The sequence below is a fragment of the Populus trichocarpa genome, chromosome 2 (assembly GCF_000002775.5).
Source record: "Populus trichocarpa isolate Nisqually-1 chromosome 2, P.trichocarpa_v4.1, whole genome shotgun sequence".
In the NCBI taxonomy this organism is placed as follows: domain Eukaryota; kingdom Viridiplantae; phylum Streptophyta; class Magnoliopsida; order Malpighiales; family Salicaceae; genus Populus; species Populus trichocarpa.
Window position 1 is genome coordinate 1,132,138 of NC_037286.2, and position 15,357 is coordinate 1,147,494.

Consider the following 15,357-nt stretch of genomic DNA (forward strand, 5'->3'; position numbering starts at 1 on the left):
TCAACTTTTCTATACATATAATTAAGTGGATATTCTGCTTGGAGATCCTAACCAGAATTAGCCACGATCAAGACTCAAAAGTTGCCCCAGCGAAACTTGCGAGGTGTAACAGTGAAGTTTGTCACCTTTAGATGTGTTCGAGATTGCAATAATTTCTGGTTTTTTTAATGTATTTCACTTAAAATATATTGTGTTGAAGTTTTTTTAATGTTTTTTTATAGTTTTGATGTGTTAATGTTAAAAATAATATATATATATATATATATATATATATAAAATAAAAATAATTTTAATATATTCTTAAATAACAGTAATTTTTTAAAATCACCTCGCAATGCAGTATCAACCACGGAAGAAATAAAGGTGGCACGGAAAGAGGCTGCTCTCGTCGTGGAAAAGTGGTAGAGGTGGATCATGCTTCTTGTAAGTGTTTGGGGCCTTTGGGCTACCCTCTCTTCAATCTTCGTGACTCGAGAGATTCACTTTTTTAAAAAAAGAAAAATCTGAGGGCCATACAGTTATAATTCATTAAAAAAAGGACAGGATGAAAGGGGGGCAGGTTAAAGACCTTGTCTGGATTGTGGATGACTGCAATTGCAGATTCAAATGGGAATGCTACAGCTAGTTTGGAAAGCAACCACGTTTTTTGCCGTGCTTTTTTTGAGCCTGCATTAAACTAACCTCCCTTCATGTATTTTATGTGCATTGTGTCTTCGCATTATACGCCCCAATTGATCACTCATTCTAGCACAGTTATGATTGATTTCCTTAATTTTGATTTTTTATCTGTGTTGTTTTTCTTCTTTTTTTCGTTTTTTTAGAGAATAACTTATTTTCTACTCTCGTTTGGTAATGTTCTTGGATCATCCTTCACAGGAGTCGAAACTATGTTATAGTACTGTAAAGTGCCAACGGAACCCCCAAGTTTTGAAAAATATTTGATTTTAGTTCTAATATTTTGTTCATTATAAAATCTACATCTTGCTCTCCAAAAAAAATAGTATTTATTTTTAATGTATCGAATATATTTCTTTTCTTTTTCCGATAACCATCATTAGCATTTTATTTGTAAGATTCTAGTTTCCGATAGTTTTAATGAGCGGAAACATTATTAATATATGTATTAATATTGATAGAAATATAATGGTTTATTATCCCTTACACGAGCTCTTAAAAGACTTTTATATACATCATTTACACAACATTAATATAAATTAAAATATGATGATTCCTTAAAGGACTTTTACATACTATCTCTTATACAATATTAATATCGATGTAAATACAGTGGGCTCTTAGATAACTTTTATATACTTAAAGATGTTGGGAGAATGGGATTCAAAATGTAATTGTGCTCGTGGACTGGATTCTTCTCCTAGGCTGAATCCAAGAGAGTTGGGTCCTTCTCTTTACTAAGCTCAAGGGATGTGGTTTTGAAGAGTTTTTTGAACTCGTCGAATTTGGGTTTATATATATATATAGAAAATTCTCAGCTGGAATTAGTCACAGTCGACAAATTTATAGTTGGCAATAACAATCCAATTCCAATAATCAGATAGTGTTCGGTATGCTGGATAATAATAGACAAGACAAGATAATTTTTTTGTGGAGTTGTTTGGTGCACTTTTAGACACTACAAAAATAAATTCTTATCATGTCCAAGATTATTTTAGTGGATAATTTTTTGTCTCACTTAAAGGGGTAGGATAAGGTTATTTAATTCTCTACACAATGGTTGATCTAGTTGATCTGGATCAACGTAAAGAAAAAAATTATTATTATTATAGTTTTAAAACTCGACTTGAGATTCAGCTCCTGTCACAGGTCAGTTGACTATTAACAATAATCAATTATTGTCTAGCCCTGGTTTGATCCCCGAGTTGAGTTTTAAAACTTTGATAATAATCATTTTTGTCATTACGTTGATCTGAGTCAATGGTTAACCTGACTTGTAACCCAGGCATTGCACCAAGTCAATCCTTGGGTTGAATTTTAAAATTATGATAATAACTATTTTTATCATTATATTGACCTTGGTCAATGGTCAGCCCGACCCGTGACCTGGGCCTGGCTCCTGGCTGATCTCCAAATTAGATTTTAAAACTATGATAATAACTATTTTTATCCTTACGTTGACATGGATCAATGGTTAACTCAACTTGTGACTCGAGTCTGACCTTGAACCAAACCCCGAGTCGGGTTTTAGAATTATGATAATAATTATTTTTATCTTTACATTGATTCAGATCAACTAGATTAACCCTTGTACAGAGAATTTGACAAGTTTATCCTATCTTTTTAGTGAGACAAGAACTTTTCTACTAAAACAACTTTGGATAGGAAAAAAAAAAAAATTATACTGTTCAAAAATACACTAAACAACTTCATACAAAATTATCTTGTTAGTCTATCATTGTCTCAAACACTAAATAAGAGTGGTCAGAGGTTAGGCCAAAACCGGCAGAGAAACGACATCCAGCTGTATCAGGTTGCTTTTGGGTGGTGGGTATGCATCAAATCAAAATATTTTTGCCGAGAATCACGCTTATAGTGGACAAAAAAGAAAAAGAAAAAGAAAAAGAAGAAGCGTTACTGTAGGAGTTGGCTCGATAGCAATTAACAGCCCTTGATTAATTCACCAGATTAATGAATTGAGTGTCAAATCAACACTCAAAACTTACAAGGATGGTCAGCAATATATATCAGATTGGCAAAACACACAAAAATTCATTAAAATCAAGCGCTAGAAACGCCAAATGTCTTGCTGAATCATTCAGAAGAGTACTGTAATTGACCATCTCGACAGAAAGGGAATGAGAAGAGGACGTCTACACTGACCAGTTACTTCTACTGAATTTGGTGCTAAAAGCTATCCAACATCAAAGAACTTGTAAGCAAATGGGCTCCATCAATATTCAGAAGAGGTACAGCTGCGCTTCTCAATCATCAAACGTTGGAAACCTCTATAACACTTGTCATTGAAGCCCCAATATTGGTCCAGGTATCAAATTGGACCCAATCAGATCACCGTTCCACAACCGGTGTAAAATAGCCGGGCTTTCGGGGTGCGAGGTTCACAATTCAAGAATCAAAATGCTTATTCGGTAACTTCAAATCACAAATAGTCTACTATTTTATTGTAATCATGGGCAGTCAAATTACAAACCCACTCTGTAAATTACAAACCCGTAGAAACTCAGGCGCAAAATATTTCCACGACACGAAAGGTCAAGAAAAATGAAATAATATAGCCATTTACAAAGTTTACCAAATTCCATTTTACAGCAGAGACCTAAACTAGGGTAAACAAGCAATTCAACCCAGATAGGCTAGCATTCCATCCTCGAGGAATTGGCACCTCCAATAATCAGAAAACTATGCTCGAATCAGTGAGCACTGACAAGAAACGGGTGTTGACATACTCCACACTCGATGGTTTCTGAACCTGAGCTGGGAACCTGGACCTGCAAAAATAGCACAACAAAGATATTTTAACGATCCAATTAATGTAGTTCATAGAAATCCAAGCCCCAAAACAAGGTAGACAAGGATTTCAAACCTGCAAATGGACAGTGCAAGTTGGACAGGCAACTTCCCTCATCCGCCTCCCAGATCCATCAGACTTGGATCCTGGTCAAACAATTAAAATGACAACCTTACATTAAGATTCATGATTAAATTTAAAAATGACACGCTAAAACTTAGCCCAAAACCACCAAATGAATCAAATAACTCGGATGGATAGCAGACATTCAAAAACCATTGCACATTTGAACCTTTCCTCATGGTAGGAGCTTTTTCTTCTGTAAGCAAGCTCATACACCAACAAGAAAAAGAAACATAAATACAAAGTAAGAAGATCACCTGATGATGACTTTCGATTTTTCTCCATCTCCTCCTGTCAAATGATCAATGTCAATAAAAAAAAACCACAATCACAAACACAAAAGCACATGTTGAAATACCAACTGAACTAGAGCACAAGGAATCAGAAGCTATGGATGAGCATATCAAGAAATCTTAAGTTAGATATTCTTTACCTGGAGCTTCCTGGCAAGATCCTCATGACTATGAAATGCAGGTTTGCTAGCTGCTTCCTTAGCATTACTCAGCCTCTGAGTCACTTCTGCCTGAAAGATAGAAAACTTTATGAGTTGTTCTTTCATAAAGATAGTGAGACCACCATGATAAATGCACATAATAATGTTCACGCACAGATTGACAACTGTGACGTGCACATAGCATATGCTTGTGCAGTTCCTGACTTAACATAATTAAGGAGCATCATATGCATATCTCCCAAACCACAAAGTACCTGCTACACTTTCTAGAAGCTGATAGCACAACCCAACAAGTTTTATTAACAAATGATAATCACTGTGGCTAACATCCTTTGGAACCTAAGGAACCTCATGACCATCATTTAAGAATTTTATATAAAAGCATATTAGATTGCAAAAAAAAAATACATGATAGGTTGACAATATGCGAAGGCATATTTTCTATGGAAAGCAAACACAGGAATCTCAGGCTCTTACTGTCCTGTAATACACCTCAATGTTCCTTTACAACAAGCAGACAGCAAAAAAATACTTGTTGAAAAGAAAATGAACTATTATAAACTGCTATCATATCCATGTGAGCAATTCAGTTCGACGACTCCCAACACCTCACTAGCATGCAAGTGATACCGTTAATAAATGAGACAAGCGCAAAGAGATTAAAGAAAGAAGAAGAAATATAAAAAAAATCTATATCACTACCAAAAGTTAAGAGATGGATGTATGGGTTTGTGAAACAATAACAATTAAATAATGGATAGATCTTCAGTACATACCATGCATCGGTCACAAACTCTAACTGGCTGAGCATTCTCATCAGCAGTAAGAGCAATTCTTCCATGGGTGCACTTGTCACAGAAAATGTCTCCGCAGTTTCTGCAGTGATGCTGGGATTTGGAAAAGGGAGAAGCAATGGATTTACATGAAATCTTAAGGCATGCACAAGTAGCAAATAATGATAATCAACCACGGTAAAAGAATTTACCCGGCGAACAAAAGCCCCAAAATCTGTTCCACATGATGTACACTTTGAAACAGCTTCATCAGGGACCTAAGAACAAATGATATTATAGGAACTCCAACATCACAATTCAAAGAAACAGTAAAAGCACAACCCCCCCCCCCCCTCCCTTCTTAAAAAAAAAATAAAGGGAGGAGCGCCCATGCTTGTAAAATTAAAAATTATGGTTACATAATCAATAATGAATAAAACACTTGTCTGATTCCATTTTAAGCAGTCAACAAAATAAAATCTCTATTAAAGCCATAGTTTTACCCAATGATCTTTCTCCTCACTGCCTGGCTTTATCAAGTTCATCCAATCACCAAGCCCTTTCTTCTTCTCTGTAGGCTGCTCAGTTGTCTTTGAAGTATCAGAAGGCCTAATTCTTCCACCCATTTCCTTGAACTGCATTTTGGAAAGAATGAAATTATGCTTCAATAACACATGTCAACAATCTAAAGCAGCAAAAACACAGTGCAGCTGCATTCATTTTGCCATTGGCAAATGAAAAGAGTTGGTAAGCCACACAAACAACATTAAATGCTATCCCCTTGCAAAAATAACAATTGTCACTCCCCCTTCTTTCTCTTCTATCTCGTAATAAAGCCCTGATCCAGACCCCAGAGTGCTACCAATTTCTTCAGATCAGCCATTAAACCAAAAGCCACCACTGGACTGGCTACAAGTATCTCTCAAAAGAACACCCAATGTATCACAGAACAGATTGCAGGACTGACAAATGTTTCCCTAAATAATCATCCCCTTCTCAGCCTGGATCCACCTTGTGACCAGGATAGCATTCTACAGGTGATCTCCAAAAGGAGGCAGCATAACCTAGGTCTCATATATAAACACTGGAGAAACCACATTCTAACACCCATTGACAATGATCAATCACATTGTCACAAGTCAGTTGATGCCCTAGGCCCCAGGGGCAGGGCAGTGCACATTCTTAATAGCTGGGAGCCTACAGGAAGAATACAAAGTTGGGAATTTCCCAAAATAGATATCCATCGCAGGTCCTTAGCTCAATACATATATGTCTATCATATAAGTAGTGCGCCTCCAGTGTGGGACATTACAGCAGCATATCAGTAGCTTTTACATGAAGCAGCAATGGGAAAATGAAAGTACTATCTTTTTACTGCACAACTTTCATGTCTATAGCCAGTGTCAAAATTATCATTCAACAATGATGTCCAATTCTAGCAGGAGTTGAAGATTTCACATACTAACTAGTACTTGTAATAGCTACAAGTTTATCTACCAAATTTAACATTCTTAATTTGATCAAAGCTTGAGTGTTAAAATATTCATTCAACAATGATGTCCAAATCTAGCAGAAGTTTAAGATTTCATATACTAACAAGTACTTGTAATAGTTACAGGTTTATCTACCAAACTTAACATTCTTAATTTGATCAAAGCTTGACCTCAATTCATATCTTACATAAAGAAGCTAAGCTTTTGGATATTTTATTCTAGGTCTCCTTCCTCTAAATATTATGAATTAATCATCAATACCTCCTTTTTTGCTTCAATATTTGGAACAGATCTACAGATGAAATTCAGATATTAATGTAATGAAAAGGGCAATAGAAACAATGTAATGCAGAATGAGTCAAGACATGAGTCAATGGTTAAGCTTCCATAAAAGCAAATGTAACTAAAATATAATTTAGTATACATGAAAAAGGTTTCTTATGGCCACAAAACCTGTACAGTTGCAGCAGTCACGGTGTCGAGAAGGGTGTTGGTGGTGTAACTATTTGATTGCAGTCTAATACGTCTTGGGTCAATATCCACAGAACTCTTGGACCAAAATGCGAAGGTAGATGAATCCGTTTTCTACATAAGAGGAAAGTGCAAATTCAATGTTAAGCAGTATATTAACAATGATAATGATACTCGAGAAGAGAGTGAGGAATTAGAGAAAATAAAGTTGACTCACATCGCATCTTGTGATGTTCTCAAGAGGATATATTCTCAAAGTCCGACTGGTATTAGGATCGAGCATACGAATTCCATCCAAACCAATCTGAATAAATTTAAATACAGTCACGAGATGGCAGAAAATAAATCAACCCCCAGATTGTCATATGACCACAAAGAAGACAAATTCTCATAACAATGACTTCCAAGAACTGCTTGGCACTGTGGTGCACATAATAAATCTAAACTTGAAATGAAAATACTTAGAGCACTAAACATACACAAGACTTGATTAGCTCTGTTGAAAGCACAATTGACCACTAAATCAGTGAAGCTAGAATCTAAAGGAAAGTTCCATTTTGATTCCTTAACGGTAATAAAAGACTTCTACAACGACAATTCAAATAACCCCATGCAAAATCATTCATTGGAACAGTAAGGAGAGGCATTCCAAACAACTAACTACACTCCTAGACTAAGCTTCTTTCGCAATTAGCCATATTTATAAATTCACACGTTTGACCTCAAATGATACACAATGCAACAGCTGAACAGAATACGTCTTACCGCTACCAAGCATGTAAAAAAAGCCCCTGGATGGTAACCATATCAACACAACCCCACTCTACCATCAAATTAATAATTCTAATCACGCTACAAATCATTATAACATGATTAAAAATTGCCACCAATCAAGTGATAAACTCGGACATCTACCTGGCAAAGCACATCCATGGTACTCTGCCCTCCACTTTCGGCCAAAAGCTTGACCCTAAACTTCTGGACCCCACTCTTAGCATCCTCCTGAGTATCCGCCTTCGGTACTGCCCTCACAATCTTTCCTGAACCGGAACCAGGCCGCAATGAATTGTCCTTTCCAGAAGGAATACTAATCGATCTCCCATAATCATCGAACCCGGCCCAGGTCGATGACTTTGGCGCTGTCCCTCGCGCGCCATAAGGCTCCACCTTCCCTCCTTCATATGCATAAACACCATCTCCATACCCATCATCACGACCGCCACCGATATCATATCTGCTCTCAGGTCGCTTTCCATATAGATCCGACCCTGTATCGGACCTGCTCCGATTATAACCGTCAAAATACCCGAAATTCTGATCGTATTTTATCGGATTCTCATATGGAGCATCGTATACGGGCGGCACTGATGATCCTCTTGGATTACAAGGCGCACTGTACATCGAGGAGTATGGAGAATTGGTTGTTGCGGAAGGATTCGGTGCTAGTGAGGTAGGAGGCGGTGGTTGAGGAGCGTAATTGGGAACCGTTTGATGTTGATCAAACGGTGGGAAATAAGATTGCTGAGTTGCTGGAGGTTGGTAGGACCCATGAGAATCGTACGGAGGAAAAGACGGTGGTTGCTGTGGCTGTTGTGGTAGTGGTGGAGGTGGTGGGTTAAAGGATGGTTGTGAATTATTAGGGTTTGGTGGTGGTGGTGGTGGTGGTGTTGGGGTGAATGTAGGGGCTGTAGGCGGAGGGACAGGATCGGGATTTTGGGGATAAGGAGGGTAATTTGGAGGATAAATGGAGTAATCAGAGGGGGTGTAACCGGAGGAGAAAGGAGGTGCGGACGCGTAAGGGGTTTGGTGATGATCAATAGGAGGATTAGGGTTGGGGTTGGGGTTGGGGTTGGGGTTTTGGAGGTGTGGGTATTGATAATAAGAAGTGTAATCTCCCTGTTGCATCGCTTGATTTGATAGGATTTTGGCCAAGTAACAGGAGGGAATTGGAGAGGGAATTGGAGAGGAATTTGGGTTCTTTTCAAAGCGATGACGATGAGGTTGAGAAGGGAGAGGGGGGTGGATAATTTAGTGGAAAGTGTTTTGGGTGTGATTTCAGGCACAGAATTCATGTGCCTGGAATTTGATTAGTGGCTACGATGCTTCTTAGCGGTAATCTGGTATGAGGTTCTGTTGGGACCCGCTTTGTTGCTGAATTGATCAAGGCAGCCTTGCTAATCTAAAATAAAATCATGTTGCCAAATAATAATTTAAAATAAAAAATTTTAACAAAAACACGGTCAACAATGTTGCCAAACACACTTGTGACCTCGTGTAATGTGGATGACTTGAGACATCTTTTGGTCAGTAATAACTACAACAAAAAATTATGAATATTTGATTACATTATAATTATAAATTTTTAATTAGTACATTAAAAATTATTAAGTATTTTTATTTATTGTTTTATTGCTATTGTATCGTTCTTTGATTTAATTAACTATTTTTTAATCACACCGGTGGCTAATATTATTGTATATAGTTATTCTTTAAAAAGAATATTGTTACTTCCAAAAATATAATAAATAATATTAATTTCGTAATGAATAAATGGTTGCAAAATGTTAATTAGACATTATCTTTTTTTTTCATGACTTAACTAATTGTTTTTTTGTGATTACATAAATTACAAAAAAAAAATTGAGCATGTGATCAATAAAAAAAAAAGTCTTTTTATTATTTCAAATGTGTGAATACATTATAATTGTAATAACTTGTGTATATATGCTCAATCTGTCAATAGAATTAATTGAGTAATTTAATTAATTACATGCTAGCTAATATTATTTTCTTGTCTTGACATGGATGCAAGATGGACACGAATACAGTGGTAGGGTCAATGTCTATATATTGTTTTTATGATGCATCAGTGAAATTCGTTTGATAGGCTCGCTCAACATAGGGTCGCTGAGAAGATGCTCGATTGTTACTTTCTTTCGTATTTTCTATAAAGTTGAAGCAGTCCACCCTACGAGAGAAAGCTCGTTTCTTTTTGTATTTTAAAATAATTTAAAAAAAAAATTTCATTTACTTTAATTTTTTTTATTTTCATATCATTTTAATATCTCAATATAAAAAATAAATTTTAAAATATAAAAAAATACTATTATAATACATTCCAGATAAAAATAAATTTTATAAAATAATCATTACTATAATACCTGACAAACTTTTAACTTGAAAATAAATATTTAATAAAGGATAATATGATTTTATAATATGATTTTAGCTATTAAGTGATTCTCTTTTCATTGTAAATACTAACATCGCTCTATTAAAAAGAATTATTTTTATATATTTTAGAATTATTTGAATATTATATTATTAAATTATTTTATATTTATTTCACCTTTGGTTTTATCTCCCTGAGTGATTGACTTTTTTTTAATATATGTTCTTAGCTCAATATGATGATGATCTAAAATACAATATGCTAATAAATGAGGTTTTTTAGTGCTTGAACAGTAAATAATCGTATGTTCATATTAATATTTCATTCTCTGGAGCTTGAGAAGTGAATGACCGGTGGTAGAAAATCTAGCATCTATAATACAGTTTCTTTTAATAAGGTTTAAGGATCTATAAACCTTTAGCCCTTTGTGTTTGACACATTACAAAGTCCATGATCAATGAGCATGGCAACAAGATACATCCATGTCAATTAGTCTTGGCACGAAGCTAAGCACGAGGTTGAAGGGTTAAGAGGGTTTCCAGACCCATGTTCAAATGGGTTTGGTATGCATCCAAACTTAAGGGCAATGAGTTTGACAACTTGCCAGACATGTGTTTATTTGAGCTCGGTATATAATTAAGCTTAAGAATATTGAGTTTAACAGCTTGCTAGACATGTGCCCACTTCGACTCAGCTTGTAGCCATGTCTAAAGATGTTAGGCCTGAAAGCGAGTTAGATCCATATCGTACAAGTCTGGTATTTTATCAAGTTTAAAGATGTCAAGTATAAATGTAAGTCTTGTCCACCTATCATTGGATTATCACCATGTCTTTGAATCTTTTAAACAAGAACTTATACTCATTTTTTTTTCAAAACATGTTAATACATCACAATCTATAAAGTGGTGTGATATACATGTTATCTTAATATTCACGATAAACAGTAAATCCCAGTGAAAAATCAAGAAATATAATAAAAATATTTTTAAATGTTGCATGCAAATTCTTACACGAAACATTTATAAAAAAATCAATTTTCTCCTGCTATGGCAATCACCTAATCACACTATAAACCAGGGCAAAAAAAAAAACATATTCCAAGACACTAACATTTTTCATATAAGATTTATCATCACCACCTAGTCACACTAGAAACAAAAAGCAAAAAAAAATCATATTTTCTAGCACTATTTTTTCATCCTATAGTCATGAATTTTACACTACATAGACAGGATGGAGCTAAAATTATATAACAGAGAGGGTTAAAATTTAAGATATAATTTATTATTAAGAAACCTATCTATTTAAAATAAAAATATATTATATTATTTTATATTTAAACATTAAAAAATACAAAGATTTAAAATATTTTACAGGATCGGGCCGTCCCCCTGGTTCCGCCCCTGCATATAGATACCGAGTAAAAAAGATAATGCAATCTTTATGTAGATAAAGGAACAGCAGGTAACTGTCCACTTCCGAAATTGGAAAAAGAGAAGTCCTTGTATGTTACGTGGCCATATATTCCCGTACAATGATTATCGGTGTGCAATACTTTCCTTACAATTTCATGATTTTCATTTACTGCAAATTAAAAAAAAAAAGGGAATTGCAGAAAACCATGGAAACGGGCGGAAAAGGTGGCTTGTTACCGATAACTAGAACCTCAACGGCATGGTCGCCGTCCACCATTTCGAGCGTGTTTGGCAGTGTGGTTGCGGGTGCTTTTCAAATAACTTTTCGTGCCAAAATACATGCCAATGATGTTTTTTTATTTTTTAAAAATCATTTTTGACACCAGCACATCAAAACGATTCAAAACGTACAAACCATATTAAATTTTAGCAAAAAAAAAAAAAAAAATTTTCAAATTTTTTGGGAACGCGGCCGCAGCCGCGTTCCCAAACATGCTCTTCTTTTTTCGGCCGAAGACACTCCAAGCCCACGTCCGATTTTTTTAAAGCTTGGCGCAGGTAGTCTGGGTAACCGGATCATTTAGAATATAAAGTGCTAGACTGGTAATATAAAGAAAATGTCTTTATAAAAGTAATATTTGGGTTTTAAAAAATATCAAAATCTATACAATAAAGTTATCCAACGACATTCAAAGAAAAACATCAATTTTTTTCTATTTATTCACCTTTTTTTTTTAATGCAAGAGATATTTTCAAACTAGTTTATAAGTAGGTTTCCTAAACAAATTTAACAATGCACCTTTTAACAGGGTTATTTGTCCATATTTTGAAGAATTATTATAGCTTGGCAAGTCAATCTACTCAATGATCCAAGTCCACGTCACTACCGAGTTAGTGACTAATTTTTTTTAATTAAAATGAGGTTTTAATAAAAAAATTTAAAAAATTAAAGTTAATTAAGGGCAATTCACCCGATATATTTTATTTATAACTACGTGCAAAAAATTGAGAGGCAGAACTTAGATAAAACTATAATTAGATATTTATTAAACCGCTAATTATTGTGTTTGATATTGTGGTTCATATAGTACCCACATAGAAGAAACAAGTTCCGAACAAGGGAATCTAACTGGGCTTATACTAGCCCCAACCTAAAAAGCTGGGTAATGATAATATACGTGGCGAATTCCAGATACGGTTCGCCTACACGTACGCCACTTCAGAAAAGTCAGCGAATCCTACACCAGCCGAACCAGATATGGCCAACTGACCTCCTCAAGCAAGAGACAAGCCCCTACAAGTCTTCTGATTCCCGTCAAAAGCCAAATGGGACCCCTATAATTAGGAGTCCAAAAACTCCAAAGCATCCCATCCTTGGTCCGTTGTGTGCATGTCAAACCTGTCTTCTTCTTTCCCGTATGGGAGAGAGCAAATCATGCATACTACAGTCCCATCACGATTTCCGATTCACAAGATCTCGACAACAGTCATTACACTCCCTCGTAAACGGTTCCTTATGCATAGAAGGAGGAGGAACATTGTAGGACCCCACACAGGGGCTAGCTACGATGCATATAACCAACATCAAAGTCCGCATCTCCAGTCCTGGGCCAACTTTTTTTTAGCTCACAGGGGCTATGCGTAGGTTCTGTTGTTTTGTTGGTAACTCGATATGCCCAAGAAGGACTCCCCTTGGTTTCTCAAGGTGCCCGTTTGAGGGCTAGATTTTTCTTTATTTAATTCTTGGTGAGTCATAAGGTTCTGCAGATCAGATTCATTTATGGTACGGCAGATGGGTGGTCAATTTCTAGCTAGCTGCTGCTACCTTTGCTTTAATGGATGATTTTTTTGGAATTAGCAAAGAAGAAAGAGAAAAACGCATGTAAATAGTGGCGGTGACAGTTCGATTCTTCTGTTTTGATGTGTGTCAAACTTGGCTTTCGAAATCTTTTTCTGTCAGCTAAAGCAGCGGACATTGTTACGGCTTGAAAAGAGCTGGCATTTCTTGTGACCGAAAAGAACCAAATAAGAAATTCTCGACAAAACAAATTATAATATGAACATAGAAGATTTACTTTCTGTTTAAGCTCGAATCAGGCAATATGTAATTAACCTAGGAAGGATAAACGCAGAGATTCTTTGCCGTGATTCGTACTAGCTATCATCACATTTTGATTTTAACATATATACGGGTCTTAGCACTAGCAGTACAGCAAAAATTCGGTAAACAAAGACCCAGAAAAGCCAAAGAACAAAATAAGCCATAAACATCGTAATGGATAGTGTGGGTCACTACAAGCATCAGCATGTGATGTTTCAAAAAACTTACCCTTTGGTCATTCCTTTTCCATTGCCTCCTTTGTGCCTTTCTTGTTAGACCCAGAAAACTTCCATGCTTGCTTCCTTTACTGATTTACAGACAGGGCAGGAGCCAAGAAAAGCTTCACAAGATTTGCACGAGCAGAGGTGCCTGCAAGGGAGAAAGATAACGCACGAGGTCCTAGAATTGCACCCTTTACAAACCACCTTTTTTTGGCTTTCCACTTGTTCTATATCACATGAGCCACAACAAAAGGACTCTGCATCCTGGACTTTATTGCTGGGTGTGACCAGTCGTTCTCTGATTCGTTCCAGCGTGTTGCTTAAATCAACGACCACAGCTTCCTTTTCTCTTGCTAGTCTCTGCCATTGTTCACTCTCCTGCTCTACTTTTCTCAGGCAGACCTCAAGCTCCATGGTTTTCTTTGTTGTTTGTGCCAAGTCCTCTTCGTTTTGCCTTATCAAAGAGGAGACCTTTGATTCTACACTCTTCAGTATGATTCCCAACTGCTGCTTTCTTTGCTGTTGCAAAGCAAATCTTAGCCTCTCAGCCTGCATTTGTTTTAGAGAAATTGACCTTGATTTTTGGAGACCAAAACACAAAATGAAAGCAACCAAAACCAAAGCCTACAGAATAAAAATAACCAATAGACAACAAAAACCAAACCTGAGAAGGAGATAAAATATCAAAGCCCAGTTGCATTTTTACCTGTAATTGAAGCATGCAATCAACTTCTCGCCTTTGCATGTCAAGCTGAACATCCAAACATTGAGAAAGAAACATGGAGAAAGAACTATCACAAGTTGTTGAATAAGAAGAAGAAGAAGAAGAAGCCCCAATATTACAATCAAAACAAAAGTTCTGAGAGTTATTTTGATCAAGAAAGAGATTTTGTTGTTGCGGCTCTTGAAAAGCAAAACCCCAGTCAGCATCGAACTCTGAAACATGATCGTTAAGTATGCAATCCTGTTGGCCACCCATAGGCAAAAGCCCAAGTCTTTCTGGATACAACTGTGCTTGAACAGCCATGACAACAACAAGATTGAAAGAACTGAGAAAGAAAACAACAAACACCAAAAACGTCCCCTTCAATTCACAGCTTTCATGACCTAGCTATTAATAGATAATAACACTATGAATTCTCAACGGATACGAAACGAGGGTAGGTTAAAAGCTAGAGGGTTCATGTATGTTGTTATATCAGAAGAGGTGCATGACCTTTTTCTCTCTCTGTTGGCGCTCCCTCTCTTTAATGGCATATGCTTTGCCTTCTATGTTGCTTTGGTGTCTTTCTTTTTTTCTTTTTCCTTGGTTTAGCTGAAGGAGACCATTATAAAGAATCCGTGGATTGTCTATATATAGTAGGAGAGAAAGAGACTCAAAAACTGACCAGATCTTATTAAATGTGATTGTAATTAATTAATGGGGATTTATGGATATTATTTGTTTGTAATGGTGTGATTAAGGAACTAAATGAAAACCAAATAATTGAGTGAGACAAATAAGGGCAAACCTCAAATTTTTCCCTAGCATATTACCAAGATTTCAATTTCATCCCCAGATAAATTGTTTTGTCAATTGAGTTGCTAATGTTTCACATTTATGATAAAGTCCTTATGTCAATACATAGTGCCTGCTTTTGGAAGAGTGTT

General features: G+C 36.0%; 2 protein-coding genes across 2 annotated transcripts; both read right to left on the reverse strand.

Moving 5' to 3' along the window:
* Positions 1-3,109: 3,109 nt before the first annotated feature.
* On the reverse strand, positions 3,110-8,829 carry LOC7490628 (protein FREE1). The gene is made up of 10 exons (XM_002301920.4): positions 7,714-8,829; positions 7,016-7,102; positions 6,781-6,912; positions 5,338-5,469; positions 5,047-5,112; positions 4,838-4,948; positions 4,041-4,130; positions 3,865-3,898; positions 3,560-3,630; positions 3,110-3,464 (listed from the first exon to the last, which is right to left on the reverse strand). The coding sequence occupies exons 1-10, from the start codon at positions 8,701-8,703 to the stop codon at positions 3,387-3,389; spliced, it is 1,791 nt and encodes a 596-aa protein (XP_002301956.2). The 5' UTR covers positions 8,704-8,829; the 3' UTR covers positions 3,110-3,386.
* A 4,589-nt stretch (positions 8,830-13,418) lies between these two features.
* On the reverse strand, positions 13,419-15,026 carry LOC7490629 (probable BOI-related E3 ubiquitin-protein ligase 2). Its single transcript, XM_052450785.1, has 3 exons — positions 14,924-15,026; positions 14,414-14,756; positions 13,419-14,256 (listed from the first exon to the last, which is right to left on the reverse strand). The coding sequence occupies exons 1-3, from the start codon at positions 14,962-14,964 to the stop codon at positions 13,759-13,761; spliced, it is 882 nt and encodes a 293-aa protein (XP_052306745.1). The 5' UTR covers positions 14,965-15,026; the 3' UTR covers positions 13,419-13,758.
* Positions 15,027-15,357: the final 331 nt, after the last annotated feature.

Coding starts and splice junctions, on each gene's coding strand:
- LOC7490628 (XM_002301920.4), bottom strand. CDS start 8,703: ATGCAACAGGGAGATTACACTTCTTATTATCAATACCCACACCTCCAA. Junction 3,899..4,040: donor ATCTTGCCAGGAAGCTCCAG/GTAAAGAATATC, acceptor ATCATTTGACAG/GAGGAGATGGAGAAAAATCG. Junction 3,465..3,559: donor CTTGCACTGTCCATTTGCAG/GTTTGAAATCCT, acceptor CTATTTTTGCAG/GTCCAGGTTCCCAGCTCAGG.
- LOC7490629 (XM_052450785.1), bottom strand. CDS start 14,964: ATGCCATTAAAGAGAGGGAGCGCCAACAGAGAGAGAAAAAG. Junction 14,757..14,923: donor GCCAACAGAGAGAGAAAAAG/GTCATGCACCTC, acceptor TTTCTTTCTCAG/TTCTTTCAATCTTGTTGTTG. Junction 14,257..14,413: donor ATTGCATGCTTCAATTACAG/GTAAAAATGCAA, acceptor AAACAAATGCAG/GCTGAGAGGCTAAGATTTGC.